Here is a 23,315-nt window from a genome sequence, read left to right as displayed (position 1 = left end):
CTTCTTTAACTGCCATTTGAGATCCACTAGCGCTATCACTTTTATTCCTTTTCGTGCTGTAATCTTGTTGACCTTCTGTATACACTTTTTGTTCTTGCCTCTTAGTGTTACTGTTTACTGTTTTACTGTTTTACTGTCCATCAAAGCACTTTGTAAACAACTGTTTTCAAAGGTGCTATATAAATAAAGTTAATATTATTATTATAATCATATCAATCAAGGCTCGTGTGCTGTGGCCAAACTGTCAAAGAAGGCAGCGCTGATCAAATAAGAATCAAGTTTCTGTTACTGCATTGCAGCCTTAAATGTTGTCATAAACATACTTTTGTGTACTGTTTAGCTGTAAAATGAGAACGTTTGTGACATAGCTTCCATGTTAGACAGTGAACAGAAGCTGAAAGCACTGCCCACCAGTCAGACCAACTTTCTCATTTCGCAGCTAAACAGTACAAAAAATAGGTTAAAAAAAAGGTAAATAAAGTAAATCCTGGTAAATCCAGTAACAGAATATTGTTTTATATCTGATCAGCATATTTGACAGTTTGACCACAATTTATGAGCAGTGACTGAAAGCTGCATAACAGACTCCTCAGCTCTGATTGGTTGTTTTCATTTACATGCATTAAAGCCATTAGAAGTGCTACAGGGCAACAGAGTAAGCAGATTTTTTTTCAGATTCTCTATCTCATTTAGTGCTGATTGAATACAGTAAAGGCAAATATGAAAAAAACATTTTTTTTATAAATGTTACCAACTACAGCTTTCCACTTAAAGTTAGCACTTTAACCACAAACGTACGTCTGCACCTTATATCTATCTATTCCTTAGTAATTCCTTGATAGTGCAAATTCAGCTAACTGAGAAAAACAGTAATATGCACAACATATCTTATTGTTCTGAGGTCAAAATACCACATATCTGCCCCTTTCTGGTGAAGTTACCTTCTGCTCTGATCACTCACAAGCCTCTCCTTTCACTTTCTGCCAGCTAAGTCGACAGTATCAAACCTCTTGAGCTAAAACAAATGCTTCTTTCTGTATCACACATTCTTAGTTTCTGTTTTCCAGCAGCAAATTCACTCCAACCTGCTCCACCTGCAGATGGCTGCCTGGACATGATGCCACCAGCACAACTTCTGAGGAAAAAAAAACCTCAGAGCACAGACAAGCCCCGCAGAGAGGCAGACAGAGAATAAAGTAACAGCTGAGACTCAGGCTGTGCTGAACATCACCAAACCTCCAGCTGCTCATACAACCCAATTAAACACTTCTACTTGAAAAAGATGGTGATTATTTTTAGGGCCTTATGGGTAAAGAGAGGAAGTATATCCAGATGGATGATTCTTTGGAGGTTTTCATGCCTTTATGGAGCTATCAGTGTAATTATTAAAGATCTATATGCACGATCTCAAGTCCTTTTTTGAATTTCACGGCCCCCATCAGCTACATTTCCACATCATTCTTTGAAAACAGTTGCACATTTCCTTAGGCTGAGGCAGTATGTTGGTGAAAAAAGAGAGAGTTATAAATACGTTTACTGGGCCGGGGAGAATGGCTGATCACATTACCTCCATTCAGCCTTGTTGTGAAGGAAAGAGTTGCACTGTTGAGGAAGTTGGCTGTCATTAGACATGGACTCCAAAGTAGAGAGGATCTGCTTGAACATTGGCCTTTCCTAAATCAACACACAAACATTCGCTTTGTATGATTGAAATGAAAGCATACATATGTTGTCAATTTGCATGCTAATGTAACTCAGCGGATCACTCACTTTTGGGTCTGTTGCCCAGCAGTTCCTCATGAGCTCAGCGAAGCTGGCAGGACAGCCACTTGGGATGGTTAACCTCTGAAATACACAGTTAGATGTGAATGTGAGGAAGGGGAGCTGATTTTAAGGAATAGATTGATATTTTGGAATATATACTCATTCACTTTCTTGACGAGAGTCAATTAAGAATACCAGTATGTTGTTTCCTTGACCAGAAAACAGAGCATATAAGTCTCAAACTTGTGATGTCCTCAAGTATTAAGTCTGGAACTGCTTTTCTTTTTTGAAGCCTAGTTCATTTGCAACGAGACAATTTCAAACCTGTAACTGTTGTGCAAGAAATTTCACCTACATCTCAGTGTCATCAAGAAAATCTTTCACCATTCATTGTCTATAGAGCAGCTCAAAGCCTAATACTTGGTGGCATCACAAGTTTGAGACTTTCTTCTTGGGTTTCTGACTTTGAGAGAGAGTTGTTAAGGTTTACTTATATTTTCAGACTGTTTTAAACCATAGAAATAACATGTATGATTTTAGAAAATGGGGATAGTTTCCCTTTAAAGCTATGATAAGCTAAAATAACCACCTGTTGGCTGTGATCTCATAGTTACCGTGAAGACATGAGAGTGGTTTTACAACCAATTCTCAGCAAGAAAGCAAATGAGGGTATTTCTGATAATTTCCTTAACATGGCATTTCACACCTTTAACCTCGAGCAGGGAATAAGTATAACATTGAAGTACAATGATGTCAAAATGCAGTTAAGTACCGTTCCTGACAATATGCTGCATATACGTATAAATCAAATTATTGATTCAGTATTAAAGGTTATTTATCTGGACAATAATGATTCTCCTATACTGTGAATGGTATATACACATATATTTACACACTGGAGTACCTCATTTTTCTCCACCACGAGCCAGGCCACTTGTAAACCTTCCAGGCCTTTGAAGGGGATCTCACGGGTGAGCATTTCCCAAAGCACCTGTTACAGAAGTCAAGAGCCAAGGTTAGTATACAAACAAATATTTAATTTAGTAATTGATTTTACCTTGTGTATCTTATCTCTTTTCTCTTTTATTGCAAATCTGTATCTTTTTTCATGTTTTTATATTTTATTGCTCTGTAAAGCACTTTGAATTGATCTGTTGTGTGAAATCTGTTATACAAATAAAGCTGCCTTGCCTTGCCTAATGCTAAAAAATGATGCATATACATGTGTAAGCTTTATCAACAAACAACATCTATAATCTTTTTTTTGCCCCACTGTGGCTGGCTTTCACAGGAAAAAGGTATAGGCAGAGCTGATAAGTATCTTTTGTCTGTTTCTAAAGGATGTGTACTCATATGCAAAAAAACATCAAAAACTTGTTTCTTTTCCTAGAGACCACATTCAACAGACAAAAATATTAATATCAGATATCAAACAATGATTGAAGGTTGCAATGATTTCTGGATAACAATAATAATACTTGATAATTTATGTGGTTTTAAGTCATTATTCAGCATTGTCTGAAGCAACAACATGCATCAACATCTTTAAAGAATTAGATCATTAAAAGGCGAAACACCCAAGGGCTCTACTGTATATGTGCACTATATTTTTGAATTTCTGCAAAATACATACATGTAATAAGAGGCAGCTTTGCCAGCTGCCTCTTATTACATGTATTTATTTTACTAAACAAATTAGCTCCTCAGAAAAGTGAGCAGGCTGTAAATCTGCCTGTAAGTCTGTAAATCACAGACTGTAAATCTGAAACCATTTTCACAGTACTTAAAAGCACTCATTGCAACTATTAACAGCGTCTGTTTAGCTTGTAAAATCCTACCCATTGTACATAAGGAAACTTTTTTTTTAAATTTTATATCAGTAATTTACTCTAGTATAATGAAAACTGCATTTTTAAGCCAAGTAAGAGTGACTGGTTTACATTTTAAAATGACATCCAAGACTCTTTCGACAGAAACTTCACAAGAGATTCAAGAAGAAAAAAGACACAGAAAGTTTTGAAGAGGTTTCTGCAAAGGTCAAAATAACTTGTAAAGTCCACTAAAGCAGAGAGAGAAATGCAGAAATGAAAATATCAGTCGGACTGGTTGACTGACAGGTTTTGTTTTTTAAGCCATGAGTGACTTCAGTGCAATTTCTACAAATGTACTGAACATTTTTGATACAATTACATAGCTTTGTTTTAAAGACAGAATTATACATTGTTGGTCAAATCTTGTCTTTCAAAGCAAAAGGGCATTATATAAATGGGTCAACTCAGCTTTGAGTCTTTCTGTTCTCATCAGTCATTCATTTAATGATCTTTGATGTGCTACAATGAATACAATCTCACTGGATTTTACGACCCTTTCTGTAGAATAACTGAAGCAGTATGTACACTGGTCAAACCTTTAAAAAAAGACAATGGTCCTACATTTTGACTCATGAGTCAAGAACATTTTTAGTGATGAGTCAAACTTAGACACACTATATAAAGTAGCTAAAACTATTTTTTTTTTACAGGCTAAAGGGGCCAGTAGACTCTGAATGGATTTCTGGGACCTCTGGAGCTCTGATTTGGTAGCTGAGATCAAGCTGTAACACTTAAGAACATTTGTGCACATAACTTACTTTTAATTTTAGGAATAAGTGAACTGTCCTAGACACTATACGTGGGTCAGACTATTGCTGGCTTTAACCCTGTAGCTGGCAATATGTGCCAAAACAATGATCTATACATTTTTAAAATTGTATCAGTTTTATGAGGATGCTTCTTGTCACTCACCACACCGAAGGAGAAAGTGTCACAGGTCTCAGATACAGGCAGACTCTGGATCACCTCCGGAGCCATCCAGGGAAACGTGCCCACCAGGGACATGTGTGTTGTGTGGGTCAGGAACTTGGATGCCCCAAAGTCACAGATCTGAAGTGATGATGATATGATCACATTGTTTATTTTGGTATCCATAGCCATCATCCATAGACCAACGTACTTATTATGCACAAATCAAACCAGCAGCAAGAAGGGTTTTTTTCTTTTGAAAAAGAACAGTGGCTGAAATTATCTGCAAGTATGCATCTGGTGGTGATGCTGATGTTAGTAAATGCTACAAATGTGGGTATCTGCTGGACTGTAATTACATCATTTACGCCTGGACTCAATTGCTATTTTCGTCACTGCTATTTGGCACACTATGCTCTTGTTTCATTTCAGAAAATGTGGCTCTTGTTTCATTTCAGAAAATGTGGCTCTTTATTTCATCAGGTAAATGCAGAACCTGTTTCAAAATATGTTGGAGTTACTGAATAGTTTTTATAAAATATTAACTCTGCAAAGAAAAGGTACAGTATAGTGTGATGAGTTTTTGTTAAATTTCTTTTCTACTGGTCTCATCCACCAAAGATTCTTGTACAGTAAAGCATCTCTATAATGCTGTCACTGGTGTCTTGAACATGTTAAGTTAGTCACTGCCCTCTTGTGTCCACATACTGTAGGTAAATAACATGCCAAGATCTCATGCTCTTACTCCTCTCAAATTCTGATATAGAAGTTTAAACATTCAGCTAACCAGACAAAATTGGAAAAATGTGTCTCTTCAGGGTATAATAAAAACCTACCTTAAGAACCTTGTCTGCTGCCACAACAACTGAAAGAGGAAATAAGGTTTAAAAGTCAATTAAAGTCAATATTCACTTTAAATAAACAATATGTAGCATTCATATAAAAAATATTATAGTTTTGAACACAAAAAGCACATGATATAGATCAAATTCGTTACCATTCCTGGACTTCAGGTCACGGTGGATCACCTTAACGGGGGCCTCTGAATGTAAATAGTGCATTCCTAAAGCGGAAATAAAGAGTTTTTCAGAAGCAGATTACTTGAAATTCCTACATACACTGCTGGAAAATAAAACATCTGTCATCCTGTTTGAAATATTGTATGTGTATGAGTAGCAATAAGGGAGACCTGCTGCTTTGACTAGAAATGTATACAATTAGTACTCTACTAATGAGCAAAATTAAGATTTCATACTTATTTATATTTCCATCCACATGTAGACCTACAGTATCCTTTTATTGGAGGCAAATCAATGGAAAAATAACTGAAAACTCCATGTAAAGATAGGAAGGTTTTCAAATTTATAGGCTCCTGTAATTCTCTTATTTCAGATTACCAAAGTGATAAGGTGCTGTTCTGATTTAATTATTGATTTGGCCAAAACTGACATCGCTTTCTTTCAATGTAAATTGATTTGATTTGATTGATTTATTGTTTGGAGACTCTTTTCTGCGTGGATGTACATGTTGCCATGATTTATAATTTGTATAAATAGCATTTTTCTAGGTCCCGACAGAGTGACAATGTGTAATTCAAATTTAAATAAACATTGTGTCTGCGCACAATAAAGCAATCAAAAAATTGTTTACAATAAGTACATTAATAATGACTGCAACAAATGAGGACTTCAGCCTGCAGCAAAAAAAGTGAAGAAAGATGTCTTGCCTTATAAGACATTTTAATAATTTCACAGCTATGGTTGTTTCTTACCAAAATATCTGATTTAACCTGCTGGCAAATGATCTGTTTTTCAGACCTCAGCACAGCGCCGCTTCAGCATAGATTTGAATTCGACAAATCACCATGGTGCTGCTGTTTAACAATCTGTTTGCATCTTTGATACCATGTTTTATGATATGTTGAGATTTTTACAGGTACTTTAATAGGTCTACAGACTGGTTAAGCTACGACCTGCTAAACAATTTAAGAGGTGTTTAGCTAAAGATGTGAACAATCAAACTCTAAACATCAACGCAAGTGACTGAATGAAGGAAAAACAGAGAATATTTGTGGTTTTCTCAAATCTTTTTCCCTCATCATTAACATTATATTGGATGTTTGAATATTGCAAAGTGTTTTTTATTTGGGTTAGATAAATAAGCTCAAACTCTAAGTTGGCTTTTTATAGAAAGTTGGCTTTTTATAGAAACATATAATCTTTTACTGAAGAAAGTAGTAATATAGACATATCAGTTTTGTTACAACTGTTTGCTATCCAAAAGAAAATTTAAACATACTGTACCAGCCTCCTTACTTTCTAAAATTTAGTTTCTCACATTTTCTGTTTTGTTATATTTCATATTTGTCATATAACAACCGCTTTCTACATTTGGTAAGAATTTTAGTTAAGTTGGACTTTTATCATCACCAGCAGGGTATGTAACCTATTGTTACATTGTAAAACTCTGTAAACATTCAAGCGCTTGCTCTCCATGACTTACCCCTGCAAAAATAAAGGATTTATATTAATTAATTCATATAGACTGTGTTATTGACAGGCACAATCAACTGTTAATTACTAATATAATCAAGGAAATAGAAAAAAATGTCACATTTACCTCTGGCAATCTCTGCAGCCCACGTCATGATCTGGCCCATGTCCATTTCCTCACTCTCGGGACTGGACAGGTAATCATACAGCGATCCACCGCTCGCATACTCTGTGGAGAAACGTGATTGTGTTTGAGTTTGTATCATCTGGAGTGACTGACAGTTTGTAATGGTGAAATGTCTTACAATGACAAAACTGTTCTCTTGAGCTGTTACATTGTCCATATGAGTGCAGTATGTGAGAGCATTACGTGAAAACAATTGAAAATTGAAATTCTGCCAGATGACTGCAAGAAGCCAGCTGACAGTGTGTTGTTTACAGTTTGCTCCTGTCACTGACCTGTCGCTGTGGGTGAGCGCAATTTATCACAGTGTAGCTGAACACTATGAGCTTCAGGCGCCCACACATTATCAACTGTATCTAGAACTCTGTTTTCTTAAATTTCATACACTTGGAATGGAGCATTTCCTGTGGGCCTTGACAACCTTTTGCAAACGCCCCTCACAGCTGTCAGATATACAGATAAAGATTTGATCAAACACAAATGGATGAAGCAGAGCAACATTTTTGCTACCTGTAGACAGAGATATAGTGAGGCTTGAATCAAGATTAACTAGCACTATCATACCAGGTGAAACAGCAGGAAACCTCTGTTTGTGCATAATAACCCAATCATGGTCCAACACAGCAATGTAAACATACACAGGCGCCAAGACAGGAATCTAATTAACAATCATAAAATGCACCAATGTTTTTTAATATTATGAGTATAATTTTTGCATGAGTTTTTTAATTGTGTTTTAGCAAACGCTGGCTGACGTACAAATAAGCTCACCTGACTTCACCTGTGTGCAAGTGAGGACTTGTCTGCTTCTGCACCTTTGCACTTTAATACGTTCATCTACATTCCACGGATAATATGGTTTCCTGTTGTAAACTGCATTTTCATTTTATCATTCATTAGTGTAAAGTCAGAGACAAGTTTTCATCAGTTTGTGTTAAAGTGTATTGCACAGGGAAATTCACCTTTACATTAAACTATAATTCAGTTTATGAAGCCGCTAAGTGACAGCAGATATCATTAAACTCACGCAGGTTACCAGAGACATACAGGTTTATCAGACAGGTTATAGATATGGGCTGTTACAGAGAGGGAACTGCCGAGTCTGATACTGTATGTCAACAGACAGAGGAAATTTATAACAGAGCTGATGACTGTGCACATGGCATGGTCAGGATGACCATAAACATGTTTCCTGTATCTGGTGCTAATTAGATTCTGCTTTAATAAACAGAGACACAAACCAGCTCCTTGACAACAAAACCGAACTCTTTCACAGCTGCAAAATACTACAGCAGCTACTAAGGTGCCATGAGGTTTAATTATCACAACTCCAAATGCTATCACTTAACTGTTAATGATTTCTGGGTCTTTTTATACAGTTATGTTACAACAGCAACAACATAGAGAGCATGACATTTACAGATTTCACAGGACTCACAATTATTTCAGTCTTCTTTCTAATGAAGACAAAATCAGTTTCCCTTTTGTGGTCTAATTCACAGGGTGAGAACATGCAGAGACACAAAACATTTGAATTCATAATCTATGTAAAGTAGCATGCAAAGTGTTGTCAGGTAAATTAACTGCTGTTTGCTAAAAGTTTAAAGCAGAGAAATGGGAAATACACCGTCAGGACTCACAGCTGCGTGAGTGAACGATAGGAAACTATAGAGGCAGCAGTTGCCCAACTTTGTAGTCTTGTCAAAAGATGATGTCTCACAATACTTCTATCACTTAATTCCTTTAATAAACGGACATAATTATCTCAGCATGGTGATGGAAATTTTACAAACACAAATTTCTAGTCACCAAGGTTATGCAAATTAAATTGTTACCACCCTAATCATGCAAACAATTACGGTGAAAACATTTCATTAGTAGTAAGTTTCAAGCTAGAGAACTAATACTGTTTGTACTGTATCACTATTAGCATGTTTGTTTACAATTTTTTGATGGTATCCAGCTTTGTTCTTGTGGAGTTTAAGGGCTTAAGGGCTTTAGACAAATGATTCTGTCACTAAATGTAATGTAATAACACCTAAACATGTCATTTTACTGCATCAGATAACAAGCCCTAATCACATTTGCTTTAAAGAGAACACATAGGAATTATGGGCTCTTTTATTTATCAATTTCCCTGCCTGAATCACAGAACAAAACAAGGAACATCTTTTATGTGTTCAAGCTGCACTGTGGGATGTGGTGTATTGTCCACATGAATAAAGGAGGTGATACTCCCTGTTCAGGATGTGAGTGAGGGCTGCTGAGACTTTCCCTGACAATTTGTTCAACTTTTTCCTGGAAGGAAAGCGATCTCTATGGACTAGACATTGAAATCATATGACCTGTGGGGAGTCACAAGGTTTCCCGAATGTGACACAGACCTTTTAATAATGGCAAAAAGAAATGGTATTGCTTTATTCACCCCAAGAGGCCTACAAGTGGATATTGTGTAAGTGAACATGTGAGCCTATAACGCAGCTTCCTGAGCTGCTGCTGCAGGGCTGCCTGGTGAACTTTTCAGAGGGGGAATGTTCTTTATTTGTGCAACTGCAAATTAAATTTCAATTGTATCTAGTGCTGACATAATTACTTGATTATTTGATTGGTTTATAGACGGAAAACCAATTGACAACAATTGAGAAATTGTTTAAATGCATTTATCAAGAAAAATATACTGTTTCCAGCTTCTGAAATGTGTGGATTTGCTGATTTATACCATTGTAAACCTGTAAACTGAATATCTTTGGGTTTTCTGCAGTTGGTCAGACAAAACTAGAAATTTGAAGGCATCACCTTGCGCTGGATAAGAAATGTCATCACTTCATTTTATCCTTTTAGATATTTTTGTGAAATTTTGTCAGAAGTTGCTTATGAATTCTTGAGCTATGGCCAAAAACATGTTTTGTGAGGAACTAATTCTTATCAATATATGAGTCCAAGTCGACGTTTGTACCAAATTTGATGAAATTCCCTGAAGGTGTTCGTAAGATATTGTGTTAATGAGACAAAAAAGGTCACAGGGACTTTAACTTTTGAGCGATGACCGCCAGAAAATAATTAGTTCATTGTTGAGTCCAAGTGGACGTTTGTTTCAAATATGAAGAAATTCCCTCAAGGCGTTTTTGACATATTATGTTCATGACAATGGGATGGACAACCAGAAGAACAAAATGCAACAGACCTATCACAACTGGGAGAAGTAGTCAGTAGTTGCATTATATATAATAACTACTATATTCGCCCTATGTAGCTAATTACCATTAACCTGTGATTTGGGGCATCATCAGAACAGCAAACTGTATGTGAGTAAAAAAAAGCCACAACATTCAAAATAGGCAAAAGTTTTTTTAAAAAAAGGCCTTCTGCTCCAGACAAAAGAATTTAGTTGAATTTCTCTTACATCCAAATGTGGATGTTTATCATCACATAACAGAGCAGGGCGATTGATGTTGTTACAGTAAGAAACACAAAACTGTAACAGAAAAGAGAGTTTAAGACACAATAAAACTTAAATGATATCTCCACAGTAAAGTGTAAATTTGTGCAAAGGCATCAAGGGCCCCATGCTACATTAGGTTTATTCTTCTCAGCCTCTAACCTAAACACACACACAAAAAAAACAGGGGCATACAACTACTGTATCAATGTGTGCGCTTCCTGAACCCTCTGGCATTCACTAATGCTTCCATAGAAACCTCTGCACCATTCAGTGCTGAGCAAACTGCAACTGATGCAAACAGATTCAGCTGCTGCGCTTTCAATCATGATGTAGCCAGGCTGCTCTGTAGAGCACCGATTATCATAGACATACTGCATTTATGACACAGTCAATACAAAGTCTTTACAATTAAAAAATCTTACCGGTCACAATTCCATAGTTGGGAGCCTCAACAATCGCGCCATAAAACTGGATGATGTTACGGTGGCTGAGGATACTCAGGATTTCAGCCTAAGCAATGAACAGAGAAGAAGACAAACATGACTTATAAGTGATAATGGAGGTCACTATGCAGATATCTTATCATTATATAAGTGCAGTGTTTACCATACATTGGTTTATTTGTGGCCCAACACGATAACAACATTGACCACCACATATTAATTTTCTATTTTTTTCTATTTAAAATGAATAAAATCATGGTCAGTCCCTCCTTGCCTCGCTCCCTCTGTGAATCAGAACACAAATGAGACATGCTAAATGAGATCTGTTGAGCTAACACACCATGCAGTTCCTCTGACCCACTCCCCACCTAGGAGACTACTTTGCAGAGGTGAGAGTGGGCCGCAGGTCTGGAGCAGGACCTTTAGTAGTGCCTGCAGCAATTTGAATTCAGTCGACTCAAACCCAAGCGTTGGATTTGTGTAGCAGCAGCATCAGAAAGTTTGCTAATCCGGCTGAGAATCTGGGCAGTCAAGAATCAGAACCCCAGTGCTAGGGTTTTTCCTGGTTGAATTCGAATTGCTACAGGGTGCCATCACAACCCTGCTAACAGCCAGTGGTACTTTGAGCTTAATGCTAATGGCAGCATGCTAATATGCTGATGCTAAGGAGGTGTAGTGTTTACCATGCTTACTGTTTTAGTTTAGCGTGTTAGCATTTGATGATCAGCACTGAATTAAATGCAAAGAACTGATGGAAATGCCATTAGCTTTGAAGGTAATTGGTCACAAACCAAAGTAGTGAACCATCCAACAGACCAACATTGGCATCCCAAGAGCCATGTCATTAATGGGCCTAGAGCAGCAGTTCACAACTGGTCCAGCCACAGGGTCCAGATGTCTCTTTAGTCATTAGTATAAGGTTCACACATTGGTTAGATTACCATGCATTCAATTTTTCATGTTGGATTAGAGAACAAAGAAATAAAATATATTGCAAGAATTAACAGAAATGGAACTCCAAGATAAAAGCTCTGTGTACTGTACTGCACTTTAACATAAACATTTGGAGTTTTTTTCCAACAAACTTGACATGTCCTCAAGTCATTTGTGGTCCATTCAGAATGGACCCATGACCCACTTTTGGACCAAGACCCACCAGTTTTGAACCACTGGACTGGAGCATATATGCTGTATGTAAGGGATGATGTACAGCGAGCATGTCATTATGGCCAAATGAACCCAGACAAGTTGTTGCATCACTCTGATCAATATTATCGGGGTGATGATCAATGCCAATCAATCAGATCAATGGTGTGTCATAAAATATTGATTTGAATTTGATTTTATTGCTTTAACTAAGTGTTTACGATCAGAACTGCATCCATAACAATGGTCTGTTGTTCAGAAATAACAGACCATAGTGTGCAGTCTACGATCTGTCTCAATCAATCTGAGTATTCAACAAAGCTGTGTAATAAATAACTATAACATACTGGCCTAGAAAGATCACTGTGAAACCTTACCTAGAGTGAACAGCAACCTGACTGAATCAATTCATTTAATTGTAGCCAAACACTGTAATTAAATGAACAATTGCTTCAACGTGAAAGGATTACATTATTATTTTCACTGAACAATCATCTCTCCAACACTTGAGTGAAGTTAAATGGATATCTGTGATCTTTTACAATTTCATAAAAGAAACCATGAATCACTTTCTGAACATCCTATCACACGCCAACAAATGTAATGCAATTTCCCTGAAAAGATTTCAAAGATAATTCTTTTTTTGTCTGTAAGACAATGAGCCTGAGCTTTCAAAGAGATCTCAAGAACTGCTGTAATTGGGCCAAATACATTCTTTCATTTGGCAATACTGTTTCTTTCATGACTGGGGGTGTATAATAACCATGAGTGAGGGGTACAGGAGTCACCACATCCCGCTAAATTGGGTAGCAATTAAGATGATTACTATGCTGACAATTAAAAAGTATATGAAAAGCCCAGGTAATTATGACTCCTACCTCATTTTCAATCTTGAGCAGTTTCTTTATCGCCACCTCTTTGTCCTGGGAGATCCACCTGGCTCGGTACACACTCCCGAAGCTGCCGCCGCCACAGTTCTCGTAGAAGATAATGTCATCGAACTTGATTTGCACGAAGGAGGCACTTGGAGACGACATCTCATAATGACACTCAGCACCAACTCTGCATCTGAGGAGGAGGTCACAAGGAAGGAAGGAAATCTGGTTCACTCAAAGTCCTGCATGTTAAAACAAAGACACTCCTGCTGTGCAAGATGCTTCAAAGAAATGCTTCACTCTGAAACACCCCATTTGAAAGTGTGACTCAGGTTAGACCGCAGGTAGCCATTAAACTCAGGCCATCTGAGGCTAAGTGACAGCTGACTGACTGTATTCCAGTTCTATGGTGCCTAGGGTCGCAACAGTATGAGATTTTATCGTATGATAACAAAAACCTTGCGTTTTCACAATATCACAGCATTACAAAATAATTAACTAAACGAAAGCGAAACGGCAGCCAGCACAAAACATGTTCTGGCCCGATGATGGTTGCCAAATATGGGCCTTATTGGATATTGTAGACACAAGCCTAGCCCAGCTGAGACACCGCAGTTTAATGGAAGGTTAGCCAACACCAAAAGGTATTTGGTTTGTTGATTATCGCCAAGTCTGAGCCCTGCTGGGCGTAGACATGGGCCTATCCCTGCTAAGACACGGCTGCCAGAATTGGGCCAGTTTATTCAGCCTCATTCTGGGGCGTCATTGATCCTAAGTCAGGTAAACGGATGTAGCCTGACTTATTTCTTCTGGCATGTTGTGTTTGAGCCAGTGCTGGGCCAGGTCATTTTGGCTACCAGGGATGAGACTCTCACATGACTCTAAAAAGGGCCACTGTGGCTTATTCTGCACGTGGCGTCAGTGTGATATCCCTGGTTTTATCTCTTTTCTCTGCTCCACAACATGCTCCTCATTATCAGTACCAGTAAGCAATGAGCTCAGGGTCCAGATTTTGCTTGTATAAGGACGTTGGCATGCTTGGTATGCTGTGATCACGCAGCCAAAGTCACACACTATTCCAGCACGGTCTACTGTGTTCGGTACAAGTAAGGCCACAAGTGGAGAGAGCTTAAAAAAAAAAAAAGGACTGTCTCTGAGTGCTTCAAGACAAAAACACAGAGAAAACCTCATATTCTCTCAGGTCATAAATGCATTATTATATAAACTCACAAAACTAGAGTCCACACAGATTGATTATCCCATCCTTTCGTTTGTTCGTAACAGCATAAAAGCATCTTGTAAAAGACTTAATTTCATCATTACAGGAAATTGTAGCTCTGTTATTGTTCATAGGTTTCCCATTTCAAGCTGAGCAATTATGGCTTTTAAAAGGCTGTTACCTGGGTCTTCATTGGGATTGCTATCCATCCCAGCGGGAAATGCCTCCATTGTCACAAAGGGGGGGCCCATTGCTTTCAACTGATTTACAGGTATTCATTCTATACTTAGCCTTACAGCAATCTGCTCAGTGGACCAGCTCACAGTATTGTCTGTCCACTCCAGAAGCCTGGGTTACTGGGATATGGTAGCACTCCTTCCTGCCAGTTCTCACCTAATAGCAAACACTGTAACAACAACAGCCTGATAGCCATATGTCAAACCTCAGCTAGCTGATGTAATCAAAACTAAATGAAAAATAAATCACACAAAGCTAGCAGATAGTAAGGCAACAATACTCAACTACAGCCCACGGGCTGTAGGTTGAGTATCCGCCCCCCCAACCCCCACCAGTTTCTAATTCACAATAAACATAAAGTAATTCACACTGGGATTTGTTTTTGTACGTTTAGTAGCCAATACATTAGGTGTCAGAGTGCGTAAAACAGCATCAAAACAGAGCTTGTTTATCAAAAACAGTGCCAGTCCTAAAAACCTAGAATTGTTCTAAAATCCTACAAGCTCCTAAAATCCCAGAAATGTCCTGAAATCCTAGAAACATCCCAAAATCCTAGAATTGTCCAAAAATACTACAAATATTCTGAAATCCTAGAAACGTGCTGATACCCTAGGTACGCTATAAACTTGCTAAAAGCCTAGAAATATCCGAAAATCCTAGAAACGTCCTAAAATATTAGAAATGTCCTAAAATCATAGAAACGCTCTAAAATCCTAGAAACTTGCAAATATCCAATAAACTTGTCAAAGACCTAGAAATGTGCAAAAATCATAGAAACACGGGTTGCTGAGACTGGCCCCTGGCCTGCGGTCATTTTTGCAAAAGTTGCCCACAAGCAAAGCAAATTGAGTTTCCCTGTAGCAGGGTGACAGTCAGCAGCTCGACATGTTCAGATGTTACTATCACAAGCTTAAATAGTAATCAATGGTTTGACAGTGCATGGTTAAATATTGATAAGGCTCTTTTGTGGCTTAGATTATTGGGGGAATCTGCATGGAGCGTATAGATACACAAAAAGACATAATGGACTGCAAACATTTCACAATGAAAACGCCTAAGGCATGGTTTACTGTATCAACAACTAAGGGAGTGGTAAATAATGTACATTACTCTCGCTTTCAGTATTACTATGACTGTATTTATTACATTTTTACGGAAGTCCTAGATAAACACTGCTTTATGCTTTAGCCTACATCCCCAAAATAAGAGCAAGCCGGTACAGATATCATGCGTCCTGTCGCTACATTAACGAGCTGACCATTAGACTAACTGTTCTCACTCACATGGGTGTCAGTGAGCTACCGTGTCAAAACTGTGGCGAACTTTTACACTCTGACATTAGTAAACATACATACCGACATGAAGTGTGAAGTTTTCCTCTTCAGAGCAGCTCGTACAGACGCTGAATAAGAAAATGGGAAAAGTTCAGAGTTCCGGGAAATCTCATGTGACGTTTTTTAACGTCTCCACTCTCTACGCGGTTGTTTTACTGGTTGCACAACTTCTTCCAGCAGCAGTCAACACAGAGTGAACTGGAATCTCGGTCATGATACTGATGGCAACAGCTCCTCCCGCCGGACCAAAGTGGGACACACTCGTAAATCCTCCAATGTTGTTTTTCTGTCCTAGGACGGCGGTGACTATGCCTGCCCCGCGGACCTGGCGAAGTCCCCACAAAAATGTCGTGTAAAACGACAGTTTTGTGTTGCCCTAGCAACAGAACACCCCGATTACTTCCTTGTTTGTGAACTCAAACAGCAAACTATACAATTTTTAACATGCTATTATTGGAAACAGTGTATTGATGAATGGCTAAAGAGAACAATAATGCCAAACGATGCACAAATACGTCTAAAATATTTAATACTTTCAGCACACAAAATGTTTTCAGACATTTACCATAAAGAGAAATGTGCTCACATGAATAAAAAGGCAAACAATCATAATAACTCTTTGCATGCTGATGTCAAAATAAAAATTTGTGTACAGTTTACAACACGTAAGAGTCTCACAAACTTAAATATGTATAAATATTGTTTGATACAAAAGATACGAAACAACTGAATATCAGAAATATCAAGAGTTTGCATTTTTCAAGCATCACATAGTGTTTGCGTCTGAAATGTTAATCTTATCGATGAGTTCCCCCAAAGATTTTTAGTTCCTTCAATTGTTGTTCTTGTGTGACTTGGAGATGATGGTGCAGCGCTGTGATATGAGAGGTACTTCAACCGCAAACAGTTACTGTTGTTAAAGTATCACAAATTACTGTAATAAAAGGCTTAACAAGTCAGGCATCTGAAACAATATCTCATGATCTAATACACCATTAGGTCCTCCACTGCCTGTGTTGGAGTAAATTCATCCCAACACAAGCATGTGTCATGTCGTGAAGCAGCATCAGAGTGTAACATTTCTGTCCCTGAGTGGTTTCAAGACCTGCGGGGCTCGAGTCCGTGAGACAGCTGAGTTAGCGTCCTTTGGTTGTCGATCACGTTAAGCTGACGAACATAAGTCCGAACTTCTGGGTGGTTCTTGCTGGCTAGAGGTGAATCTGGACCTTATTTAATTGGAAGGATGAGTAGAAATGTTTTAATGTCATTCCCCTAAAACTTCAACAGAGAACTGGGGTTTAATTTAATTGCATAATTTCATATTTAACTGTTTGATAAATTATCCCTATTTTCATCTCTATGAAATAAAATTTTGAGATGCACACTCACTGAACGGCTGGCTCCTGCAGTATCTCACTATCTTCACCGTGTTTGCGATCATCCGCTGAAAAAAAAAAACAAACTATAATCAGCAACAGATCTTAGCAATTAACTGAGTGGCTATAAATAGATTTACACCCACTGTTAAGATAACAATCTGCACCATCAGAGCCTCACCATTTTCTCAAAATTGACCAAATAGTCGATAAACGTCTTGTTGCCCTCATGAGTGAATGTCATGTCTGGAAAAGTCCAATTGTTGAGATGGTTAAAGTTGTTGAAGAAGCAATTCAACAACAGATCAATTGTGTCAGAAAATTATGTTGAACCAAAAGTAAACTGTTGTCAAATAAAAACCTCTGACCTTTGATCAGCAGTGGCATGAAGGGAATGATGGGAGGCTCCAGCTTGGCAACTGTCAGTCGGTATGCCCGGTGATTCCTGGACGGGTCCTGTGGAAACAATCACACTGTTCTGAGATCTGCCGTCACTGTGTGAAACAGATCCATCACAGTGCCAGCAGAGGATGATGCTGCTAAACCCACATCTGACCAGCTGACAGTGCAAAATATGTCGATAATGAGCAGAAAAAACAAAACAGAGAATGGAGACACTCTGATGCAAAAAATGAGTTCTTTCAACTTACCATGAAGTTTTCAAATTCCCCGTAAAACTTCTTGAATTTGCTGGGAAGTTTCTGTTAAAACAGACAACACTCAAAGTTAACCTGCAGTTAGAATAGGAATAATTTTAAACTGTTGTAGTACTTGACACTGGTCTCAAGACCTCTTTCTGAAGGTGTCAGTCTCATCTAAATCAACAGCAATTTTTTTGGGATTGGGATCCAGGTGGTTCTTTCTACTTTTACTGTGGGTGGTAGAGGGCTCTAAAAAAAATTTGTGCAGGTCCCGGAGGTTAAGTAACATAAAGGATGGAGAATCAACAAGTGAAGCGGAGAAGACGATAAAAGCAGGAAACAACATTACAAAAGAAAGGCAAGACAAGTCAGACATTTGGAGGAATTTCTCAGGAATATTAAAGATAATAACACTGACTCCAGAGACACCCGAATAACTGTAATTATGAATCTAATTTTGTACTAGAGTGTAATTTTGCTACAGGTGCGGCATCTTTATACCATAGTAAAAAAAATGTATTCCCTGTGGGACGCGAGAAGACTCCATTGATAATCAATCTATTGTACAGGCATCTATGGTGAGAATAATTAACACTCTGCCGGTGGTAATTGTCAGAAGTCCAGTGGGAGTGGGCAGTTTTAGGACAAAAGTCCCGTGCAGGGCTTCATGGTCTTGTCCTAGTCTTGGACAAAAAGAACTCTTAATTTACCTTTTAGACCAATCAAGATCACAACCCCGGGGAAGTGACTAAATCGCCTGTGCACTGTCCGATTTATTTTTTAACATCATTACTGTGATTGGATTAAAATTCATGCTTCAAATGCAAACAATAACTTGACTTGTTTCTGATTTAAATTTTTTTGTTACTGTTATTGGCTGTCACCCTGCCCACCTTCACACGCACTTTGAAAAAGTGAACATGGGAGTCAGAGAAAGAGGTTGTGGCTATCAGGGCACAAATATCAGCCAAATAGTAAGTACTAAAATGTGGCTACCTAAAAGAAATCTTCATTTGCTTTCTGTGGGTGTTTTTTTTTTTTTTTTTTAAACAGGGATCTTGCTATTGTTTACATGTTCCTTATTTTATTGTTTAAGTGTCATCATGTTGTGTGGGACTCGCAGTCTTGGTCATAACTTGGTCTTGCTTTTGGTGGTCTTCACTAAATCACTGATTTTGACAAAGACAGGTACTCACCTCCCAGGTCTGACTCAACCTGCACACTGCTGGGTTACTCAGTCCCATGATGATAGCAAAAAAGGAGTTCAGATTCCTGTAGTCCTTGCAGCTTTGTCAGAAAAAAAATGAAACTTTACATCACAGTAATAAATTAACATAACAGTAAGCTGACTCTAAGAAACACAGAACAGACAATGAGCTTGTTTCATTGTCTGCTCTGGTCAGGTCCACTTACTGAGCAGCAATCTTGATGAACTTCTTGAGAAGCTGCACCCTCTTGCTGAGCTGAGAACACAGACACATCTCTGTGATCACCCAAAACTGGATTTCATTAAACCTTCTCAGGAACAGGTCCAGATTCACTGTGGTTTTCTTGAAGTTTTGCCTCCCAAATGTGTGGTAGATGAGTTCAAGCTGTTAAACACCAAAAACAAGAAACACTTCTTGTAAACAAAATAGTGCATCAATTGAAAGTCAACCAAATTAAATAAGCTTCAAATCATGCTTTAACATCAATGCACATAACTCAGTTCTGTTAGTGCACCTGTTTTTTTCACAAGCATACCTCATGTACACAGTGAAAAAGCTCCCAGTCATAGGAAGTCATGTGGTAAGCCACATCCTTAGAGCTCATCAGCTCAAAGCTGGCCAGCAGTCCTGTAGAGGAACCCTCCTGCTCAGGTAAAGGAGTCTAGGACACAAGAAATGACTGGCTTTTAATTCTTGTTTTAAAACATGAAGTAAGGTCTGCATACTGTGGATCCTTTAAGTGCAATTTCGTAGCACATCCACAAGTGACATTTCTAGGTAATGTTCTTCTTCAGACAGGAATTTTTGTTTTGCAATTAAAAAAAATCATGCAAAGATCAAGAGAGGCATCTTCTTGTGACAAAAAGATGAGCCAAAATGCATGAAGAGCTAAAAAAAAAAGGCAAGATGGCAGTTGAGCTACTTCCAAGAGTAAATATTATTGTTTGACTTTAGGATCATTCATGCTTAATGTCAGATACATATACAAACAAGGATGGAGCCCTCTGTCCGTACTTTGTGTTCATTACATCCGTATTTGTGTCCGTTTTCTGAAAGCTTAGGGATACAGATGAAATGCAGCATTACCATCGGAGATCGTGGGGACAGCTGAAACGGACATATCTATACGTACGTACGTAAACTAAGTATAAATGAGGCCTTACAATAAATACACAAAAAACACTTACATGTACACATCTAAATAATCTGCTAGGTTGCTTAAAAAACTAGCATGGAAATTTGCAGAAAATAGTGTGAAGAAAGTGTTTCAGAGATGTACGGCTATGCATAAGGTTTCAGTGAGCCCTCTGTTATATGATGAGAAAGTGCTGTGTGATTACAGATCAACCCACCAAAGAATCCAACTGATCCCTCCTGCAGGCAAACAGCCGCCCGTTTATGCTGACAGTGGAGAACACTGAAATATCATTGGGCTTGAAGATGACTTTCTCTGTAGAACAAAAAACAAAACACACTGTAACAAATTGAGAGCATGCGAAAACACTAAACTACAATCGTGAACATGGTAGACACTGTACCTGCCAAACACCAGTTTGTTAGCATTGTTAATCGGAGCAAGTTAGTATGCTGATGTTAGCATTTAGTTCACAGTGCTCCTAGTGTTGCTGTAGACCAGGGATATTCAATTTTCTTTGCACAGAGGCCACTTGTGCAAAATGACAAGGGGCCAGGGGCCAGTTAACAAATAAACATTATATTAGCTCAGACCGCTGTTGGAGGTTCACAGGAGATCCTTCCGCGGTTTCTTAGCTCTGTGTTTAATGCTCTTTGGCCCCTTATTTACATTAACAGTAGAGCTGGGCAATAAAACCATATTCATATTGTGATACGGAACGAGATATCATCTTGGATTTTGGATATCATAATATCATATGTGTTGTCTTAAACTGGTTTTAAAGGCTGTATTACAGTAAAGTGATGTAATTTTCTGAACTCAGGAGATTGCTCTATTATTTGCCTTTACTGTGGCTGATACAATTAATTGATTAGTTGTCAACTATTAAAATAACTACCAACTAATTTGGCAATTGATTAATCAGACTGAGTAAATGATTTATTTTTTAAAGTAAGAATTCTCTGTTTCCAGCTTATTCAATATGAAAATTTTCTGTTTTCTTTCCTCCTACGTCAGCAAACTGCATATATTTGGGTTGGGGACAAAACAAGACATTTAGGAACTTTATCTTGGGCTATTATAATGAGTTGCAGTATCAAACTTAACCCACTTAGTCATTATATCTACACTATTGATGATATAATATACAGAAAATCTCATTGTGTAAATGTTTTGTGAAAGCACAGTGAACCTACAAAATTGCCATAATATTGATACCAGGGTATCTGCTAAAAAAAATATTGGGATATTAATTTTCTCCATACTGCCCAGCTCGAAATAACAGTACAAAATATCCCAATGTGATTCAATTTATTTTCAGAGAAAATTAAAAAATGGTCAGCGGGCGAGTATCATAGCTGTTGATACTTAGCTGTTGTTTTGCTGTTGTTTGGTTTTTTTTTTTATAATATGTCTTTATCTGCTGATGCCTTTATATCCTACCCAAACTGGTTGAGGTGGTTCTTAAGTCTTACTCTGACACAGAGGAATGTTGATGGTATCAACAACATCTTAGATCATTATATTATCATAATGTGCTATCTTTCCCTCTCTCATGCTACCTTTACCGTGAAAGCTAGAGGCAGTCATGATTTTTCCTTGCAAGGTTTAAGTTCATTGGATACAGTATATAAACTGTATAATAATGAGCTCGAGCAGGAGAGTAGCAATAGATCTGTATCTGTTTACTTGGCCTCAATAAGGAAAAGTGCAAGGTCAAGTGTGAGTAAGAGCTGCATTAGCGCTTTCTGGCAGAGACAATGGAACATCGTACAGTAAGGAGCACCAACAGCCTCGTGCTGAATGTCATGAGAAAAACTGAGCTCAGGTTTTTTTTCAAGCTGAGGCCATTCACAGTCCACAACAGGCAGATAATTTCTCACTAAATCAGCCGGGGGTTCATTAGTATATCACCCTGCTTGGGCTCTCCCTTGTGCCGCCTCCAATCATTTGATTAACGCGTAGCTGTTGGCGCTCTCACCTCCTGCCGAACTGAGGTTGACCAGGAGCAGGTCCTCTGCCGACCCCAGCTTGTCGGCCACGGCACCGATGACCTCCCTGACTGAGGCAGCCACAGGGACACGGATCGTTGTGTAGGTGTGGTCACAGCAGTAGACTTTGAGCAGAACTGGAAGTGTAAATCAGAGCAAATATGAGACTGTCAGCAAGAAGGAAAGAAGGAGCGGCAGGACTGCAAAGTTGGAGGCAGTTGAATTATTGCACTAGTTTCAAAAATAAGGGTCAAATCAGAGGGGGCAAGGGATGATTTTAAAAAAAGAGCAAACTATACTTTTTAAAAACTTTTCTCTAATCTTTAGTTTTACATAAATAAAACAACACATATTAACATATAACATATAACGTTAACATATTAACATATATTAAGAGGTCATGATTCACTCAGTCAAAGCTTCTCATGTCCAACAACATTCAATGAGAGCTGACTTTGATTAAGCATATGCAAACATTACATTTCCATGTGTGTGACTGGAGTAGAATACCAATGACTCATTTCGTCTTACTCAGAAGTAAAAACCACATTAAAAAAGGAAATCCGTTCTGTCTACAGAACTGGGCTTCCTGGAGCCTGGAGTTTCATACAGCTGATATAATGTTACAGGGACAGACAGCTAGCCTGGTAAGACCATTCGGATGACGAGAGCTCAACATTGTATTTCTCTCCCTATAACAGTCAGGATTCGCTGCCACCCAAAACACTTTCAGTGGGCATGAGTTACTCACTTTGACAGACAAACTCTTTCAGCCAATCCTGACACTAGCATTAGCGTCTGCTCCTCTACTACACAAATACGTTGTCTGTTAGACAGTAATGGTCTAAAAAATGCAATTCATGTATATTTACCCTTTGTTTGTGACGTGTACCTCGTCGACAGCAATCCCCATGAGGTTTTTGCGATACACTGGCATTGCCAGCATATTTCACCATTTCTCATTCAGCAGCCACCTGCCTCTGGACTGCTGAATCCCAGCTGGCAGTGTCCTTGTTTTATGTCCAAAGCTTTGTGAACTAGTACTGGA

At 38.3% G+C, this 23,315-nt stretch overlaps 2 protein-coding genes across 6 annotated transcripts in view; both read right to left on the bottom strand.

Moving 5' to 3' along the window:
* map3k20a (mitogen-activated protein kinase kinase kinase 20a) overlaps positions 1–16,287 on the bottom strand; it is a 30,017-nt gene extending 13,730 nt beyond the window's left edge. For both annotated transcript variants that reach the window (XM_042494483.2, XM_088083255.1), the window contains exons 1-10: positions 15,938–16,287; positions 13,130–13,319; positions 11,085–11,172; positions 7,164–7,265; positions 5,542–5,607; positions 5,381–5,409; positions 4,548–4,685; positions 2,669–2,755; positions 1,771–1,845; positions 1,568–1,674 (exon numbers count right to left, since the gene is read on the bottom strand). In XM_042494483.2, coding sequence (XP_042350417.2) covers positions 1,568–1,674; positions 1,771–1,845; positions 2,669–2,755; positions 4,548–4,685; positions 5,381–5,409; positions 5,542–5,607; positions 7,164–7,265; positions 11,085–11,172; positions 13,130–13,288 — 851 coding nt within the window. In that variant the 5' untranslated portion in view covers positions 13,289–13,319; positions 15,938–16,287. The remainder of the gene's footprint in view (positions 1–1,567; positions 1,675–1,770; positions 1,846–2,668; positions 2,756–4,547; positions 4,686–5,380; positions 5,410–5,541; positions 5,608–7,163; positions 7,266–11,084; positions 11,173–13,129; positions 13,320–15,937) is intronic.
* A 141-nt stretch (positions 16,288–16,428) lies between these two features.
* rapgef4a (Rap guanine nucleotide exchange factor 4a) overlaps positions 16,429–23,315 on the bottom strand; it is a 51,416-nt gene continuing 44,529 nt past the window's right edge. For all 4 annotated transcript variants that reach the window (XM_088083254.1, XM_088083253.1, XM_042494280.2 and 1 more), the window contains 10 exons: positions 22,258–22,404; positions 20,494–20,591; positions 19,677–19,802; positions 19,347–19,525; positions 19,130–19,220; positions 17,943–17,993; positions 17,661–17,748; positions 17,474–17,538; positions 17,306–17,360; positions 16,429–17,142 (listed from right to left, as the gene is read on the bottom strand). In XM_088083254.1, the coding sequence (XP_087939380.1) occupies positions 17,015–17,142; positions 17,306–17,360; positions 17,474–17,538; positions 17,661–17,748; positions 17,943–17,993; positions 19,130–19,220; positions 19,347–19,525; positions 19,677–19,802; positions 20,494–20,591; positions 22,258–22,404 (1,028 nt within the window). In that variant the 3' untranslated portion in view covers positions 16,429–17,014. The remainder of the gene's footprint in view (positions 17,143–17,305; positions 17,361–17,473; positions 17,539–17,660; positions 17,749–17,942; positions 17,994–19,129; positions 19,221–19,346; positions 19,526–19,676; positions 19,803–20,493; positions 20,592–22,257; positions 22,405–23,315) is intronic.

The sequence above is a fragment of the Plectropomus leopardus genome, chromosome 10 (assembly GCF_026936395.1).
Source record: "Plectropomus leopardus strain MGB_pleo_1.0 chromosome 10, ASM2693639v1, whole genome shotgun sequence".
Lineage (NCBI taxonomy): Eukaryota > Metazoa > Chordata > Actinopteri > Perciformes > Serranidae > Plectropomus > Plectropomus leopardus.
This window is presented reverse-complemented; position numbering and strand designations above follow the sequence as displayed.